We start from the raw sequence: 15018 nt of genomic DNA, 5'->3' as shown, positions 1-15018 counted from the left end.
GCAATACTTTAAGAGAACTACATTTGAAATACTTTTTGATTTTGATCTTTAGTTTGTTGAACTATTTGAAGTTACTGTAAAAAAGCACGAAAACTAAAATACATAAAGTATTGTGGAATTAATTCATATTCCTGTATTCGACTTTTTCAGTGTCAGATTCAGGGAGTTCTTAATTCTTAATTCTGTTCAGTGCATCATCCTATATTCACCTTGTGCACCTGGCACTAAATCAATGTGAACTCTACTCAGGATCAGTTTAATTACTCAAACCCTCCATTTCACCTTCTATTATTTTGAAATAAACTCTAGATTTTGAAGCAAACTCCAGGAGCTCTATCCATCGGGTTTTTATTAAACATATGGGCACACTGAAAGGAAATTCCCATTCAGACAGAGAGGAATGTGCATGTGTATCACTGGAGCATGGCAAGATAACTTGAGGGTGACAAGGATAAAAGATAACAGAACAGTATTAATTCACAGTTAACTCGAGTGCCTTCAAAAGAAAATATTAATTTTGCCTTTGAGGATCTTTGGTCTAATGAACTTTACTTCAGCCATTACAAAAGGACTTGCAATTAGAAGTGGTTTAAGGCACCAAGATGCTCTCAGCTGCAACACCCCAACTCTTTCTTATTCCCTCCCTCAAGGGCCTTTTATTTCCAGTTCAGTGAGCTGGGGAGGGAGTCCCTGTAGGGACTGGAACTGGGAAAAGGAGATGCATCTTCTGTAGGAGTGTGGAAAACAAAGGCTTCTTAGAGTGGCTATTTCTGAGTCACTGGAAACAAGGACTCCTTATTTCAGTGGGCTAAAACAAAAGGGCATCTGTATTAAGTATTGGGTGCGAGGGAAGAAAGAGAAAATGGCCACCCACGACTCAAGACAATTCCCTCCCAGAGCATCTACTGTCCTAGTTCTGCAGAATCACTCTTCTATATATAGCTAAAAAGCCTCAAGCCAGCTCTGCTTATAACAAATCTACAGAGGCAAGCAACACCTGGTGCTTTGTATTCTGTCAGCAATACGTAAAGACTCTTTTCAACTAAAACTATATACATTTTAAATTTTAAATTATTTAGCAAAAAAACTGTAAATCCTGATTCTACATCAAAAAACAAAGATAATATGTAACATTCCAATTACCTATGCCCCACGAGACACATCATTCCTATTTTAGAAACAAAGCTCAGCTAGACTTTTTCTGAGAAATCACTTCAAGTGTGCTTATAAAATGACCTATTATATTCATCACTTATAGAAAACAAAATCTCCTAAAATAATAGAAACATACATTAAAAAATAGAAATAAAATACTGTTGTGTCATATAAATGTATTTTGAAGCAAAACCATAGATAGCTAACACATTTCCTTTTCACAAGAGGAATACAATTTTGTTTTTCCTCCAGATACTTTTTTTTTTCCATGCCTACCTTTAATTATTGCTACTTGAGGGTAAACCAAAATCATCCAGATTGGTGGATTCATCATTTATCAGATAGCACTGTACTTAGAACACAAATATCTTAGATATTACAAAAACTGTGGTTTAATATACATGCTTGTATTGGTTTATGGATATTCTGTGGAGCTGGAATTCTGGGGCACACAGTAAGAATTTATGTGTTTTAGGAAGAAACAGAAACATCACCCTGGAAGTGTTCAGTGGGGCTATGAACAACTGGTCTAGTCAATGATGACCCTAACCATTGAAGGAAGTTGGAAACTTATGATCTTAAAGGTCCCTTCCAACCTAAGCCATTCCATGATTAGAGGAAATAAAGTTATTTATGTCAAAGAAATAGACGTTTGGCCATGGAAATCTTCATTTTAGCACAACAAAATATTTCTCAGACTAACTATGCTGTATTTCTAAAATATAGTATTTTTAATATGTGCATCCCAAATATATGCTGCAAGGAAAAAATGCCAACACTTCTTAGTTTCAAAAGCTTTTGAAACTTTAAACACAAACCAAACTTCTTTAGAAAATCCATACTGAAAGTCAAAGAGAGCAACATTTGAAATGAATCACCCACTTAATTTTTTTTAAATTTTATTTAGATTTGACACTCTTTTTATATAGAGCTGTAACTTATTTGTACATTGTTCATGGCTATTTCCACAGAAATACAGAATCCTGGACTGTTTGGCATTTTTTTAAATTTTGTTTTACAAATCTTTTAATTCCACCACAGTCTGAAAGAAAGAGCTATCCCAATGGTAGTATGGTGTCAAAAGTTTATTGCTGGTGAGCATTTGAATGTGAGGTTGGTTCAGCTTAAAAATAAAATGTTTATTTTCTACATTACTCCAGCAAATTACCAAGTCCTGAAAGCGAAATTAAATTTTTTTTTCCCATGTGGTACTACCAGTATAAAACAGGGCTTCAGTCTAACCAATGACCTCTTTCATGCCTACGAAATGCAAAAGTCACTTTTGTATTGAAATATTTTAATGTTTACTAATTTTACTGTTTAGCATAAGAATGATCTTCACTTTGGAATCTGGACTTTACTAATCTGATTTAATTTCTGCATGCCTTCAAATTCATACTGATAATAATAAAAGAGGATGTTGCTAATAGCAGGTAGGGAGTAAATTCAGTACATACCTCATAGCCAGGGCTGACAGGAGACTGACAGGTAGTTGGAAAGAAGAAAAAACAGAACAAAGAAACAAGGGGGAGAAAAAGACAGAAAATAATGTTATTTTAGAAGCAAGCATGAATGTGGGATCATATTATATACTCTCATTCTTTTTTATAGAATAAATGCTTAAGAACTGCATTTGGGAGCTGAGACATAAAAATCTGGGTTGCATTGTATCCTCCTAGTTCTACTTTGTTTTTAGTATTTCTGTTGATGAGTTTTATACTACAAAGTTAAGAATCAAAAGAAGATTTTATTCTTTGGAGGTAGATTTTTAAGCTGTACTCAAATATAGTCCCCATTCAATTTTAAACTCAAATGAAATGTTTTACTGGCTAATGAAAACATTTATACCCAAACTGAAACTGTTTCCATACACGGTGGTTCCCTATGCAAGGATAATTAAAGTATAGGTACATTGTGCATGATTCCACATTACCCTGCCTCAAAGATGTTTAGATTACAAAATTTTGTAAGATGGGGCATAACTTATTCACTTTATACAGGCCATTTTTCCAGAAGGCAGGCTTACATGCTGTGTCTCCTATCAGGTGCACACAACATGAACAAAAAAAGACTAAACAACTCAGTTTGATAATTACATCTGTTGAAGATCCCCAGGAATTACTCCTTCTCAACTGCTCTGACTCTACATGCTAATTAGGGGTAAAATATATTTATTTTGGTCCTATTTGAAGAACTGATAGATATAACAGAGATTATATTTTGTTAGCAGTGATTCAACACATCTATTTTAGTAATGAGTGGTACACTTTTATGAACAAAGTTGATGTTTTTCAGTATATTCACACAGACTGTAGAAAAATGAAAGACATTCCAAAGTGCATGGTTTGATTGGCATCACCATATAAACTGCCATAAAACTTATCTCATAAGCACTGCAGAAGAATTGAGTCCAAAGGACAGATCTGGTACATGAGAACTGACAAAGCGTACGGCATTTTAAAAATGCAGGGTGGGAGGGCAGGAATGGAAATACATTTAAAGGGAAAACACTAAACAGAAAAAAGACATATAGAAGCCGTGTGTGAGAGCATTTCTGAAAACCTGGTAAAAGATACCAGAATTTTATGAAATAAAATTGAGAGAAGAAAACTATTAGGCCCATCCCATTACCTACTGCAAATATATTTTCTTTGGGCGTGCACGTGTGTGAGCATGTGTGATGTTCTGAATCATCAACACAGGGACACCAATGTTTACAAGGTCTCAGAAGTATAGCCTGCAGTATAGATGACACTTACTGCATCTCTTCACTGGCAGTTTTAATGCTGTCAAACATTTTGAAATATATAGCTTTACAGTACAGGTATTTTGTATAAGAATGTATCAGCAAACTACATAGTCATATAATTTAAAATGTTTTCAAATTGAAAAATTTTTGCTACTTTTTAACTGTACAGTGAAATTAATATTTATAGACGGTATACCAGGATGCTCACTCATACAATTTTTTTAACAGAATTTTTTTCAAAAAAATGAGATCAGAATTAAGGCTAGTCTTCCTCAAAATTTTCTGTCTTGGCCCAAGCAATTTCTGAAACAACCTGCTGAGAATTATGATTAATGCGTAAACATTTGTTGCTGTAGTTTGCAGAACTTAAGCACCTTACTCATTTATGCAGCTTTTCAATTAAAAATACAGATTCATAATGTTAACCTTAATTTCCAAGTAGCTTTAGACTAATGATAATCAGTAGCATAAGTACATAATTATGGTTCATAGATGGTACTGCATCTAACACCATGTCTACATAATTTGCAATAGTGTCCTTTTAGTATGTCAAGTTTAATAAGTTTAATATTCTAATTGGGAGGAAAACATGATAATTGTTGTGTGTACTTATAAATTCTTTCCTCTCTTTTAAACCTTAAGGTTTTCAAAACCTTCACTTAGGAGTGGATTAATTTATACACTGTGTAAAATCTTAACTATTCAAGTATATTATGACCATGAGTGCCAAAAAGAACAAACATGCTAAAAATAGAAAATAGGTATCATTGTCATCTGCTCCAATCAATATTTTGCTTTCAATTCAGAAAACTAATATACAAATGAATATACAATTACACCATATATTTGCATGCTTTTGTGTATACTGTACATCTATTTATACCTGTACACATCTAAATACAGACACATTCACCACAAAGAGCCATTTAAGCATCTAATGGAGATTTCTCCTGCTTTCTTCTGAACACCCAGAAATATGCTGAATACGCTGGCTCCAACTAATTAACGACAGACTTGACTGTGACAGACACTCAGTTTATTGCTGTGGAGCCTGGGTCACAGTGCTCTAATGAGGTGAATTTCCTATTTAATAAGCCAAGGGAAATAAGGGTCCAATATAGAAGAAACTCAACATCTAGTTCCAGAAGATATTCTTCAAGATCCAACTACGTATATTACCATGGGTGGCAGTTTTAGGCCTTAAAAATAACCTAATTCTTGACAAATGAGGAGACTCCTGGGAGTATCAGAAGTGACACATACCTTAAACCCACATACCTTAAGCTGGTGACCTCCCTATTACATCAAGATGCCGTCTCTTAATTTATAATTTACATACCACCCTCCTCTGTAGTCTGTAACAGGCAAAACCAGATTCTATAGCACTAAATATTGTTGTTTCTCAGCTCCTCCCATGGCCTCTACAGCTAGGGAATCCCATACCAGAAGGGCTTCATCCGTCACGCTGGGTGAGGGCTCTGCAGAAACTGTCCGAATGGTGCTGACCCCTGTGAGGGACACATTTGACAGGCGTCTTTTCCGTACACCACTGCAGTTGTTAGGAATTTTAAATGCACATCTCTTATGGTAGTTCAGACCACATCCTGAAAAGACAAATTTAAAACCATCAGATTATAGTTTACTACTCAAAAAGGCAAGTGATTTTGGATTTTTCTAAAACAACACAAATTCAAAAACATTAGTCCTAATTTTGATGAAACTTTTTCCTCCACCCTGCTATTTTAGACTAGCAAATTGTTAGAGAGATAATATCCAAATAGATACATTTACAACCAATGGCTTTTCTCTGAGTTTTCAAAATCTATGGTCTCAAAGTGCAGGAAATTTCCATGACAAGCACTTGGAAGGTAATGAAGTTTCACTGCAAATGGTATATTCTATTGGATTTAGTCTACCAGAAGTCAAATAGGTGAGGTAAAGTGAGAAAACGTAGCTATTACAACTTCATATGGATTGACAGTAGCTTCAGTTAAATAATCTGAATTACTGCAATACAAAATGAGACACAGGCTCATTAAAAATTGTAAGGGAAGAGTAAGATATGCAGCCTTTTCTTAAAACTACATATCAACCAAAGTTTTTTACACTCAAGGTTACAGAGCCATATCTAAGATGCCCCAGAGCAGTCAAAAGGATAAGTTCTTTAATCAGTTAGTTCCTTTGACAGCTCTTACTGTCTCTTAACTAATTTAAAAGCATTAGACACAACACACAGAAGTAGAGTGGAAAAGTCTCTTCTTTAGACTGAAAAATTACATCTCACTGCAGCTTACCTTCACATTTCAGTCCCTGACGCACCAGCCCCCAGAGCATCTCTCCACAATGGTCACAAAAGGCTGGAGCCCGATATGAATGAACAAACAGAGCATGGGGCCGGATTTGGAAGTCTTCAAATGTAGCAGAAGCTATAACAGTAAGATCATACAAAAAATTAACACAAATTAAAAGTAACATAACAACTGTTATTAACATATTAGGTACTTCTCCAAAGAATAATGCAAAACTCCTTTTGGCCACTATGATGCTGAACCTTGAATTTGTAATTGTCCACTGCATATTTTGAAGATAAAAAAAGTGATGATATACCTTCATACTACAATGACCACTGGAAAAAGCACAAAGCTGCATTTACAATCCTGAAGGAGTAACATCTCTGACAACATTTTTCCAATCAAACATGAGAGTATAACATCATATGAACATTTACCAAAATTGTCACAGTTCAATCAAACGTCAAAAATTTTTCAAAATACTTTTACAGGCTTTACTCACTACACCTTCAAGGTGTATGTACATAAAATAAACTGAACACATCCAGTAAAGAAATACAGCAAGGTTTTTTTGACAAATGAAAGTGCATCTAAAATAATCTGTTTCTGCTGATCACTTGGTATAATTAATTCAGCAGCCTATGTTGGTATCACTGAACTGATCACACAACTTAAAAACATATATTAGAGCTTAAAAACAAAACATGTAATGATATACCCAAATTTCAATAGAGAAAAAAACCTTGCAGGGTAACCTGGAAGACAGTTGTGCATTTCTTACAAAGTGACATGAGCCTGCAACTGGTGTAACAGCTCCGAAAGTTAGAGGGGCTAGTTAAAGGCCACAGGGCAAACTTTAAAAATAACTAACTAAAACGTTTTTAAAACTATAATACAGAGACAGCCAGTACCACAACACTTTGAAAAACAGACTTAAATGAAATATTTTCCCTTTTCTTATGAACTATCTTAAACATATGCCAGATAGTCTAAAGAAATACCTGTCAAATGTTGTTACATACTAATCACACATGCAAACATTTGATCTCATTCAGACTGCCATTTAAACAAGTTATTTGTGTGCTTACTCTTCACAGATATCCGGATGAACACAAAAGGTATGTAAGCATTTAACAGAAATACTTTGTCTTTCAACAGAAATACATTCCTGATTTGCAACTGACAGAAAGAAGGAAAGAAACAGAAAAAAACCCTAACCAAACAAAAAAGAAACAAAAAAAAAAACCCAAGCCCCCCCAAAAAAAAACAACCCCCAAAATCCCAAAAAAACCCCACCCAAAACCAAAACAACCCTTCCCCCACCCAGCCTCGTTATTTAATGGTTCAATTCAGAGGAATTCCTAAAAGAGCCAAATACTCTGGCTTGCTCCTTGTCTACTAATGAAAAGAGAACAAAAAATCTGCATACTGATCAAGCAAACATTTTTAACTAACAAGAGGAGAGTACCAATAAAGACTTATGCCCTGGTCTCAGTTGCTTCTTTGCAAAAACCCGCTCTTTTCCAAAATTTCCACAGTAAAATAAGTTGCTAGTCTCAACCAGTCTTGAGATCTATTAACAAAAGTATTTAGAATACCATCCCAAAAGCAGGATCTGATGATTCCAATCATATCAAACTTCACTTTTTCAAAATGTTTTTACTAGAACAATGCAAATAATTTAACAGTTCATTTATTTCAGGATTTCCTTTTCTTCTCATGGTATTATATCACAAAAAGCTATATTATTTAGTTAATTCATAACACTAGGACCTCATAAAAGTCCAACATATTAGAAATATCCTGGAACTAAATTAAATCATTTTTTATTCATCTAAAAATATTAGGTAAGGCATATTTTTTCACTCAACAGCTTTCAAACATTTGTTCAAATATATTATTTTTCTATTTTTTTCCATACTGCGGTGGCCAAATTTACTGTCCAGACAATGCCCACCCTGTACTGACAATGCTCTCCTTGGTCTACTAGAAAACACAGCTCATCACAGAATGGGCTGGGTCTGGAAGACACCACAGTGGGTCTCCTGGTCCAGCTTCCCTGCTCCAGCAGGGTCATCCTGGAGCACATGGCACAGGATTGCTCCAGATGGTTCTTGAATATCTCTGGGGCAGGAAACTCCACAGTCTCTTTGTGCAATCTGTTCCAGTGTTTGGTCACCTGCACAGTAAAGAAGTTCTTCCTTATATTCAGGTGGAACTTCCCATGCATCAATTTTTTGCATCGCCTCTTGTCCTATTGCTTGCTCCAGCTCTTTGACTCCCCCCCTTCAGAAAACATTTTAGATGTTGAATAGATTTCTTGTGTTTTACTTTAGGACTTGGGTTGAATCATCTTATTGTGGACACTTACAGATGTTTTTCTGCACTTCCAACAAAATCAAAGAATACGTTGGAAGGGTCAAACACTCAAAGCTTTAAAATATATTTTGATGTTACTAAAACACAAATATACATTTGTATACTTCACTTGTACAAAGAGAACAAAATACAGGCATATTAACTTCCCTCTTTAATTTCGTATTGAAGATAGGAATTCAGACAACACAGTTCCAGGAGATCCAGGAGATCTGTGAAGTTCAAGAAGGATTTCTTTTTCGGGGCCTCTATTATCACCAGCATGCAGCCACAGGAGGAAAAGTTGTCACAGTGAGGCAGCAGACACCTCTCTGGTCCTACCACACATGGGTACCAATTGAGCTGTGATAGGTCAGCAGCTGGATAAGATCAAATTATAGATGCAAATCATACTGACCCTTGATAATTCACTTCCTCTTCTCTAGCCTGGTCTATGAAATCATGATATGTATATGAAGACATGGTCTTCAGCATTTTGGAAACTCCAGTCACATAACACACTACAACATGCTACGACACCTGCTCAGGACTCAACTATAAACACATCACTAAGCCTTCCCATCTCTCCACTTGTCTCCTTCAGACCTTCCATCTAGAGTTTCAAGCCTCATCACTTCTGTTCCAGACTTTTGTTCATGGATTTTGCATAGTTTATTTACCTACAGCTTTATGAAGAATATTGTGATTTACATCTCTGATTCTTTGCAAATGAAATTATCATGGAAAAGACACGTATGCATGTATGTAGGAGTTTTATCAAGGATAGGGACCAAAACTGGAACACTATGCCCTACCAGCTTCCAACAGAACTGCAATGTGCTTTTCTTTGCTACTGTCTCTACCTTAAATTTGCATGTGGAAATATAAAATCAAGAAGCAGATGGAAACAAGACACCCAGTAAGTATGCACTTCTCTCCTAGGAGAAGATAAGGAAGACTCTACTGTTAACACCCTCAAGACATGATAGCCATGAATTTTGATAACATATATGCAAATTTTTATTCATAAAACTAGAATTTCCTGAGGTTGTTTCTAGAAGTATATAAGTAACAACCAAACCACTATTAAAACAAGGGATATGTACAATGAAAACAGTCTACTTCTCAATCTAGCAAAGGATTTGTGTATCTAAGTTCATGACAATTGCACTGAATAACCTAACATTATGCCTGTATTCAAGTTCTATTTTGAATCAATGATGCTTACTAAATTGGAAGACTGGAGAGGAGTTACACATTGATTTACTGGGTAGTTTTACAAATAGTATGAACAGTGAACCAAAACCACAAATAGCCTAATAAAAATCAGTAACTCAGTTAACTGCAATTAGTTTAATAATTTAGATAATGGGTTAAAAATATATTATCTTGAAATAGCTTTAAAAAACTAGGGATTATGGGAAGTATATATAATTTGCCCTGTAGAAGCAAATCACATGAGTAGTTTTGCCTTAGGAAGTGATTTATAAATTAGGTCCTCCTTTCAAACTTCTTCCTACCATCTAGTCAGTCAACTTTTTTTTAAATTACATGTCCAGGAAGCCTTTCATATAGCCATTAACATTCAAAGCTTTAACCTTCAGAATATTCCTACTATTCACTGAAAAAAAACCAAAAACCAAAGCCTTGTTGATGAAGAGAAAGATATGTATATTTTTTTCCAAACTAAATTGAGGCCTTTCTTGGTAACAAAAACCTTCTGTAATCAGGTTACCCTTTTGCTTTGACAGAGTACTGATGGGGTGAAGAAAACTTTGTGGCTGTATGTAACATTGTGCTGTAAAAAAAGGGAGGCCTCCAAATATGGCTATAAGCACATCCTAAAAAACTTAATTACTCTGCAGAAAAGTTTGCAATTTTATGTTTTTAATATGACATCGTTACACTGTTAATTCTCAGATTACCTTATCATCATTGAGTTAAGCTTTTCTAGTATCACCAAAACACAGGCATTGAAACTGCAACAGTTTTGACAAGACTATTTCATCAGGTCTATTAATAATGACTCTGCTGTTAAAGGCTAGTACTCCTTGTTCTGGGCTCAGTAGCAGACCAATCATTCAGCGCAGCTGGAAAGTAAAACATTGCAAGTCAGAGAGGCAAGGTCTTGCATTCAGAAAGAGGCAAATTATTCACTTACCATTTTGTGTTCCAAGTCCAAACGCACTCTGAACTATAAGCAGAGGTGAGATCCTGCTCTTATCAGTAACAGAGCTTCACATAATGTCCACTGTCATCTTGCATCCATGCCTCTCACAGCAGAAGAAACCATCAACCACAAGACTAGTATCTTGCAGCTACAAAAAGCAAGCATTCTCTTGCTACCTTCTCCCATTTGGAATGCATTTAAGAGTAATGTATTCTGTTGAGTTCCCTCAGGCATCTGTAACTTGAGTCCTTCCTTACAAGAAGTGCTGGCATCCATCACTTAAAAATTTAATATAACTCACAACTATACACTACAAAACTTCAGGCACTGGTTAAACAATAACAATTAATGGCTGAATATACAGCTCAGCTGGACGACAAGAAAGGAAACCATTTTATTCTTTTCAATGTTCCAATCCTGGCAATCAAACAGAGTTAGAGTTTCCAGAGTCTCATTTAAGTTTGCAGAGTTCTGGCAGTTCATACAGGCCAAAGACTCCATACCTGATCTCCATCCTAAAATCTGAATTAAAAACTAAACTAACCACTTCCTAAAAATCTATACATGTGTACATTTATAATCATTCTGTTTCTTGATTTGTTCTGCTTTGAAGTAGGGCAACTTCAATACGGAAAATTTGAATCCTTTCTGGATATGAATGTGAGTATTTTACCACTCTAGATTTTACATACAGGTAAAATCCTTCTAATACAATAAATTTCATTTTGTTTTCTTTATCTATTATTGCTTTATCCCAATGCTTTATGTAAAACCAGTTTTAATCAGGAATGCTAAATTGATGTTCAGGTAGGAGGTGGGGACGGAGGGAGAGATACATTTTCAGAACTGAATTTGGAACTCTTGAGCAGAAGCCTGCTACTTTCTAAATGCAACTGGTACAAGCTAACTGCAATTTTTTAATAACATCCAGACTAATCAAAAGCTGCATGTCCTCAATTCTCCAGTGACAGAGACACAGAAACTGAATCACCTGCTACAAGGCTGATAACATGCTGTGCTGCTGCAACTGGACTATTTAATTTGGAAACATGAGCTTAGGTGCCCAGAAAGCCATGGAAAAGGAAAAGAAAGGTCCCAAAAAGAAACAGTAATGACAGAAAGAAGAGGACAGTGCTGGAAATAGGGGAAGATCCCAGAGATCAGAAAGAGATGGAGGCCAGAGAACCTCCACCATATTTTTTATCAATGATGCCCAAAGTTGGTAGCTGCAAGTGGTGGCATAGTATGAACAAACAAGACTTTGTGCCCAGCCTTCCTCGGCCAGCAGCTACCTCCTTACTGAGAGGGGCAGTGGGAAGCTGGCAAATGTAAGGCTGAGAAGGGAGCAAAGGAGCCAGCATGGGAGGCATCCAAGTAAGGCTCTCATCTCCTTCCTTCTTCAGTCCCAGTATCCAGATTCACTATGGGCTGTTGTTTACACTGTCTCATCAGTGACCTGAGATTTAAGTAATAAACTGAAGGGGACAATAAACCATTTGCAAGCATTTGTCCAGTGCTAGCTCAGAATTTTAAGGAGTGATAATAAAAGATTAACATTTATGAGTCAATGTGTTTGATTCATCTGTACACTCTGAATTTTTAAAGTTTGATTTTTATGTACTTCTATTTATTTGTGAATGATTTCACAGTTTCAAATCTACAAACTATATAGCTCACTAGGTTTAAGTTCATCACACAATTTTTTCATTATGGATTTACCCATTTCTCACTCAAAAAACCAGCAATACCTTACTTCACAGCTTCAGGCCCTGTTAATCACAAAACACTGCAAAGGTATCAATTTAGCATAGGAAAAAAAATTAAATACTCTGCAGGTTTACTGGAGCTATTGATGCAGTGTTCAAAATTGATTCTGACTACTGGCATTAAGGAGCAACCCCAAATGAAAAAAAAAAAAAAAAGCTCTTGCTCATTTTCCATGCTCTGAGTGATCTAAATTATTATCTTCAAGCAAATGCTGTGAGTCCTTTACATTTTTATTTCCTCTAATTTTTTTTAATGATCTTCACAGTTGTTTTCCAAAGATTCTGGAAAAAAGCTCAAAAAGAAGAGGTGCTCAAAAAGAATTAATAGCACTTGTAAAACTTATTTAATTCCCACAAGTTTCTTTCAGAGAAAGGAAAGATTTTTTTTTTTGTTATATAGTGAATAAAAAGGAATGAAGGAACAATCTCTGCATGCATTAAATTATTTTTAACTATACTGTTACCTACCTGACAAGGTTTAGATATCTTTTAGAATTACCCCTAAGAATTTATAAACGTATACCATTACAGAACAAATACAAGTAGGTTGTTTTGGGGGTTTTTTGCATAGTTTTATTGGATGTCCACAAGCCCTGATGGGATGTACCCAGCAGTACTGAAGGAACTGCCTGATGTCCTTGTGGGACCACTCTCAACAATCTCTGAATGATCATAGTGATTGGGCGAAATGCCTCAATTCTGGAGGAAAGCAAGTGTCATCTCCACCTTCAAGAAGGGTGAAAAAGAGGACCCAAGGGAACTAAATGCCAGACAGCCTCACCTGAAGCCTCTGAAGGTGATGAAACAAAAATCCTAGTGTGACCACTTCTGGAATATGCTTTAGTGCCTGTCTGATTTATAATGCTTTCTTAAGGTCTCAGATCTTTGATGAGACCATCAGAGATATGGAACAGAAGCATGACTGGATATAACCATTCAGTTTTCTCAGCCCCACTTGAATCTTTCTAGGATAACACTACGAAAGGGAAAAGTGAAATTAAAAATTATAATGAAATGCACAAAATTACATAACCTGGAATAAATTAATTATTGTTCTGAATTGTGGTTGATTTTTTAAAATTGTTTAGCAAACTCCAGTAATGACTCATCCTAGAAACATCTCCAGTGCCTAGCCAGGTAGATCAGAAAGTCAAAATTACGTAAGGAAAAATGTTTAGTTGCTCACTAAAGACAACAGAAATGTTCTACTCACAACATGTTTACTCAGTATTTCACCCATGCACATAAATAACTAGAAATTTACACTAGGAAGTGGCGATACTAATATTCCCCATACAATATTCTGTTGCTTTGAACAGTTGTGACAGATGAGGAAAACCTCTAGAGGCATGGAAGAGACTTACATACACACTAGGAAGTGGTGATACTAATATTCCCCATACGATATTCTGTATTCAGTTGCTTTGGACAGCTGTGACAGATGAGGAAAACCTCTAGAGGCATGGAAGAGACTTACATACAAAGAGAGATTAAAAGACTGGAAGACTGGAATTGCTTTGTTTGGAGAGGAAATGAGTAAGAGTTTACTGGACTTAAGAAGCAGATGAAGCAAAAAAAAACAACAAAAAAAAAACAATAAAAAAACCAAACAACATTAAAAAAACTAAACAAACCTGGATACAAACATAACTGCTGCAGAATAACCTTCTGCATTACCAAAATAGAGTGATAGTCCTCATGTCCTAAGAAGCAGGAAAGCTCTCCAACCTTCTTTTTGGCAACAAGTCACATCTTAACTATGTTAACAGAAACATTCTTGGGCCCTCTTCAAAAGCCAGAGTGAGCCAGATTTCAACTGGAATGACAATATCTCCAGGCCTGAGTCCCAGCTACCATAGAGATATAAAAACCAGTGGACTGCAATCTGTGGCAGTTCCTGAGTTCCTTCTCCTTGGCTGCAATTTCAAATTGTTATATTCCCCAAGGGAAGGAGGATTGCTTGTTTGTACTCAGACCACTTTTAGCTACAAACCTCAAGCACTTCCTAGAAGAAGATGTGTATCTTACCACAAAGGGCTGCAAACATAATTTTTTGGAAATTACTATGAGACTCTGTATTTCTATTTGCTCTTTTAAAATCAAAGCCTGTAGTCAGCCAATGGAAATAAATCAATGAGTTCAACAGTGATATTGAAAGATGTATTTTTACATAAGCCATATTTAATTTGAAGCCTACTGAATCACCAAGTTATTGAGAAAACAAATTCAGAAAAACAAAAGCAGAGAGATCCTCCAAACACTAGATTTTTTTTTCCTGATATACATCTGAGCAGTGTAGAATACACTGTTGACCATGTATATAAATTTTCTGATGCTATTCCTAGTGGCCAAGTTATTCCAAGTGGGTTACCTTTCATTTTTCAATGAGCTGAATGACTCCTCACTATTCAGGACCACTACTGTCATTTAACAAACACACTGATACAAATGTTTCATCAAGCATGTAATGGTCAAAGAAACAATTGAACAAATCAATCAAACAAAACCCTGTATGACAAATCAAAGAGTTTT

General features: G+C 35.7%; 1 protein-coding gene across 2 annotated transcripts in view; it reads right to left on the bottom strand.

Annotated features, from left to right (window-relative positions):
* Positions 1-15018, bottom strand: part of PRKD1 (protein kinase D1) — a 114865-nt gene that overhangs the window by 35434 nt on the left and 64413 nt on the right. Inside the window, exons 3-5 of one of the 2 annotated variants that reach the window (XM_039705290.1) lie at positions 6199-6330; positions 5348-5508; positions 2613-2636 (exon numbers count right to left, since the gene is read on the bottom strand). In XM_039705290.1, coding sequence (XP_039561224.1) covers positions 2613-2636; positions 5348-5508; positions 6199-6330 — 317 coding nt within the window. The remainder of the gene's footprint in view (positions 1-2612; positions 2637-5347; positions 5509-6198; positions 6331-15018) is intronic. The other variant, XM_039705291.1, reaches the window with a different exon arrangement.

The sequence above is a fragment of the Passer montanus genome, unplaced genomic scaffold (assembly GCF_014805655.1).
Source record: "Passer montanus isolate IOZ18808 unplaced genomic scaffold, ASM1480565v1 scaffold18, whole genome shotgun sequence".
In the NCBI taxonomy this organism is placed as follows: Eukaryota; Metazoa; Chordata; class Aves; order Passeriformes; family Passeridae; genus Passer; species Passer montanus.
The sequence above is the reverse complement of the archived record's forward strand: the minus strand, read 5'-3'. Positions and strand labels throughout refer to the sequence as shown.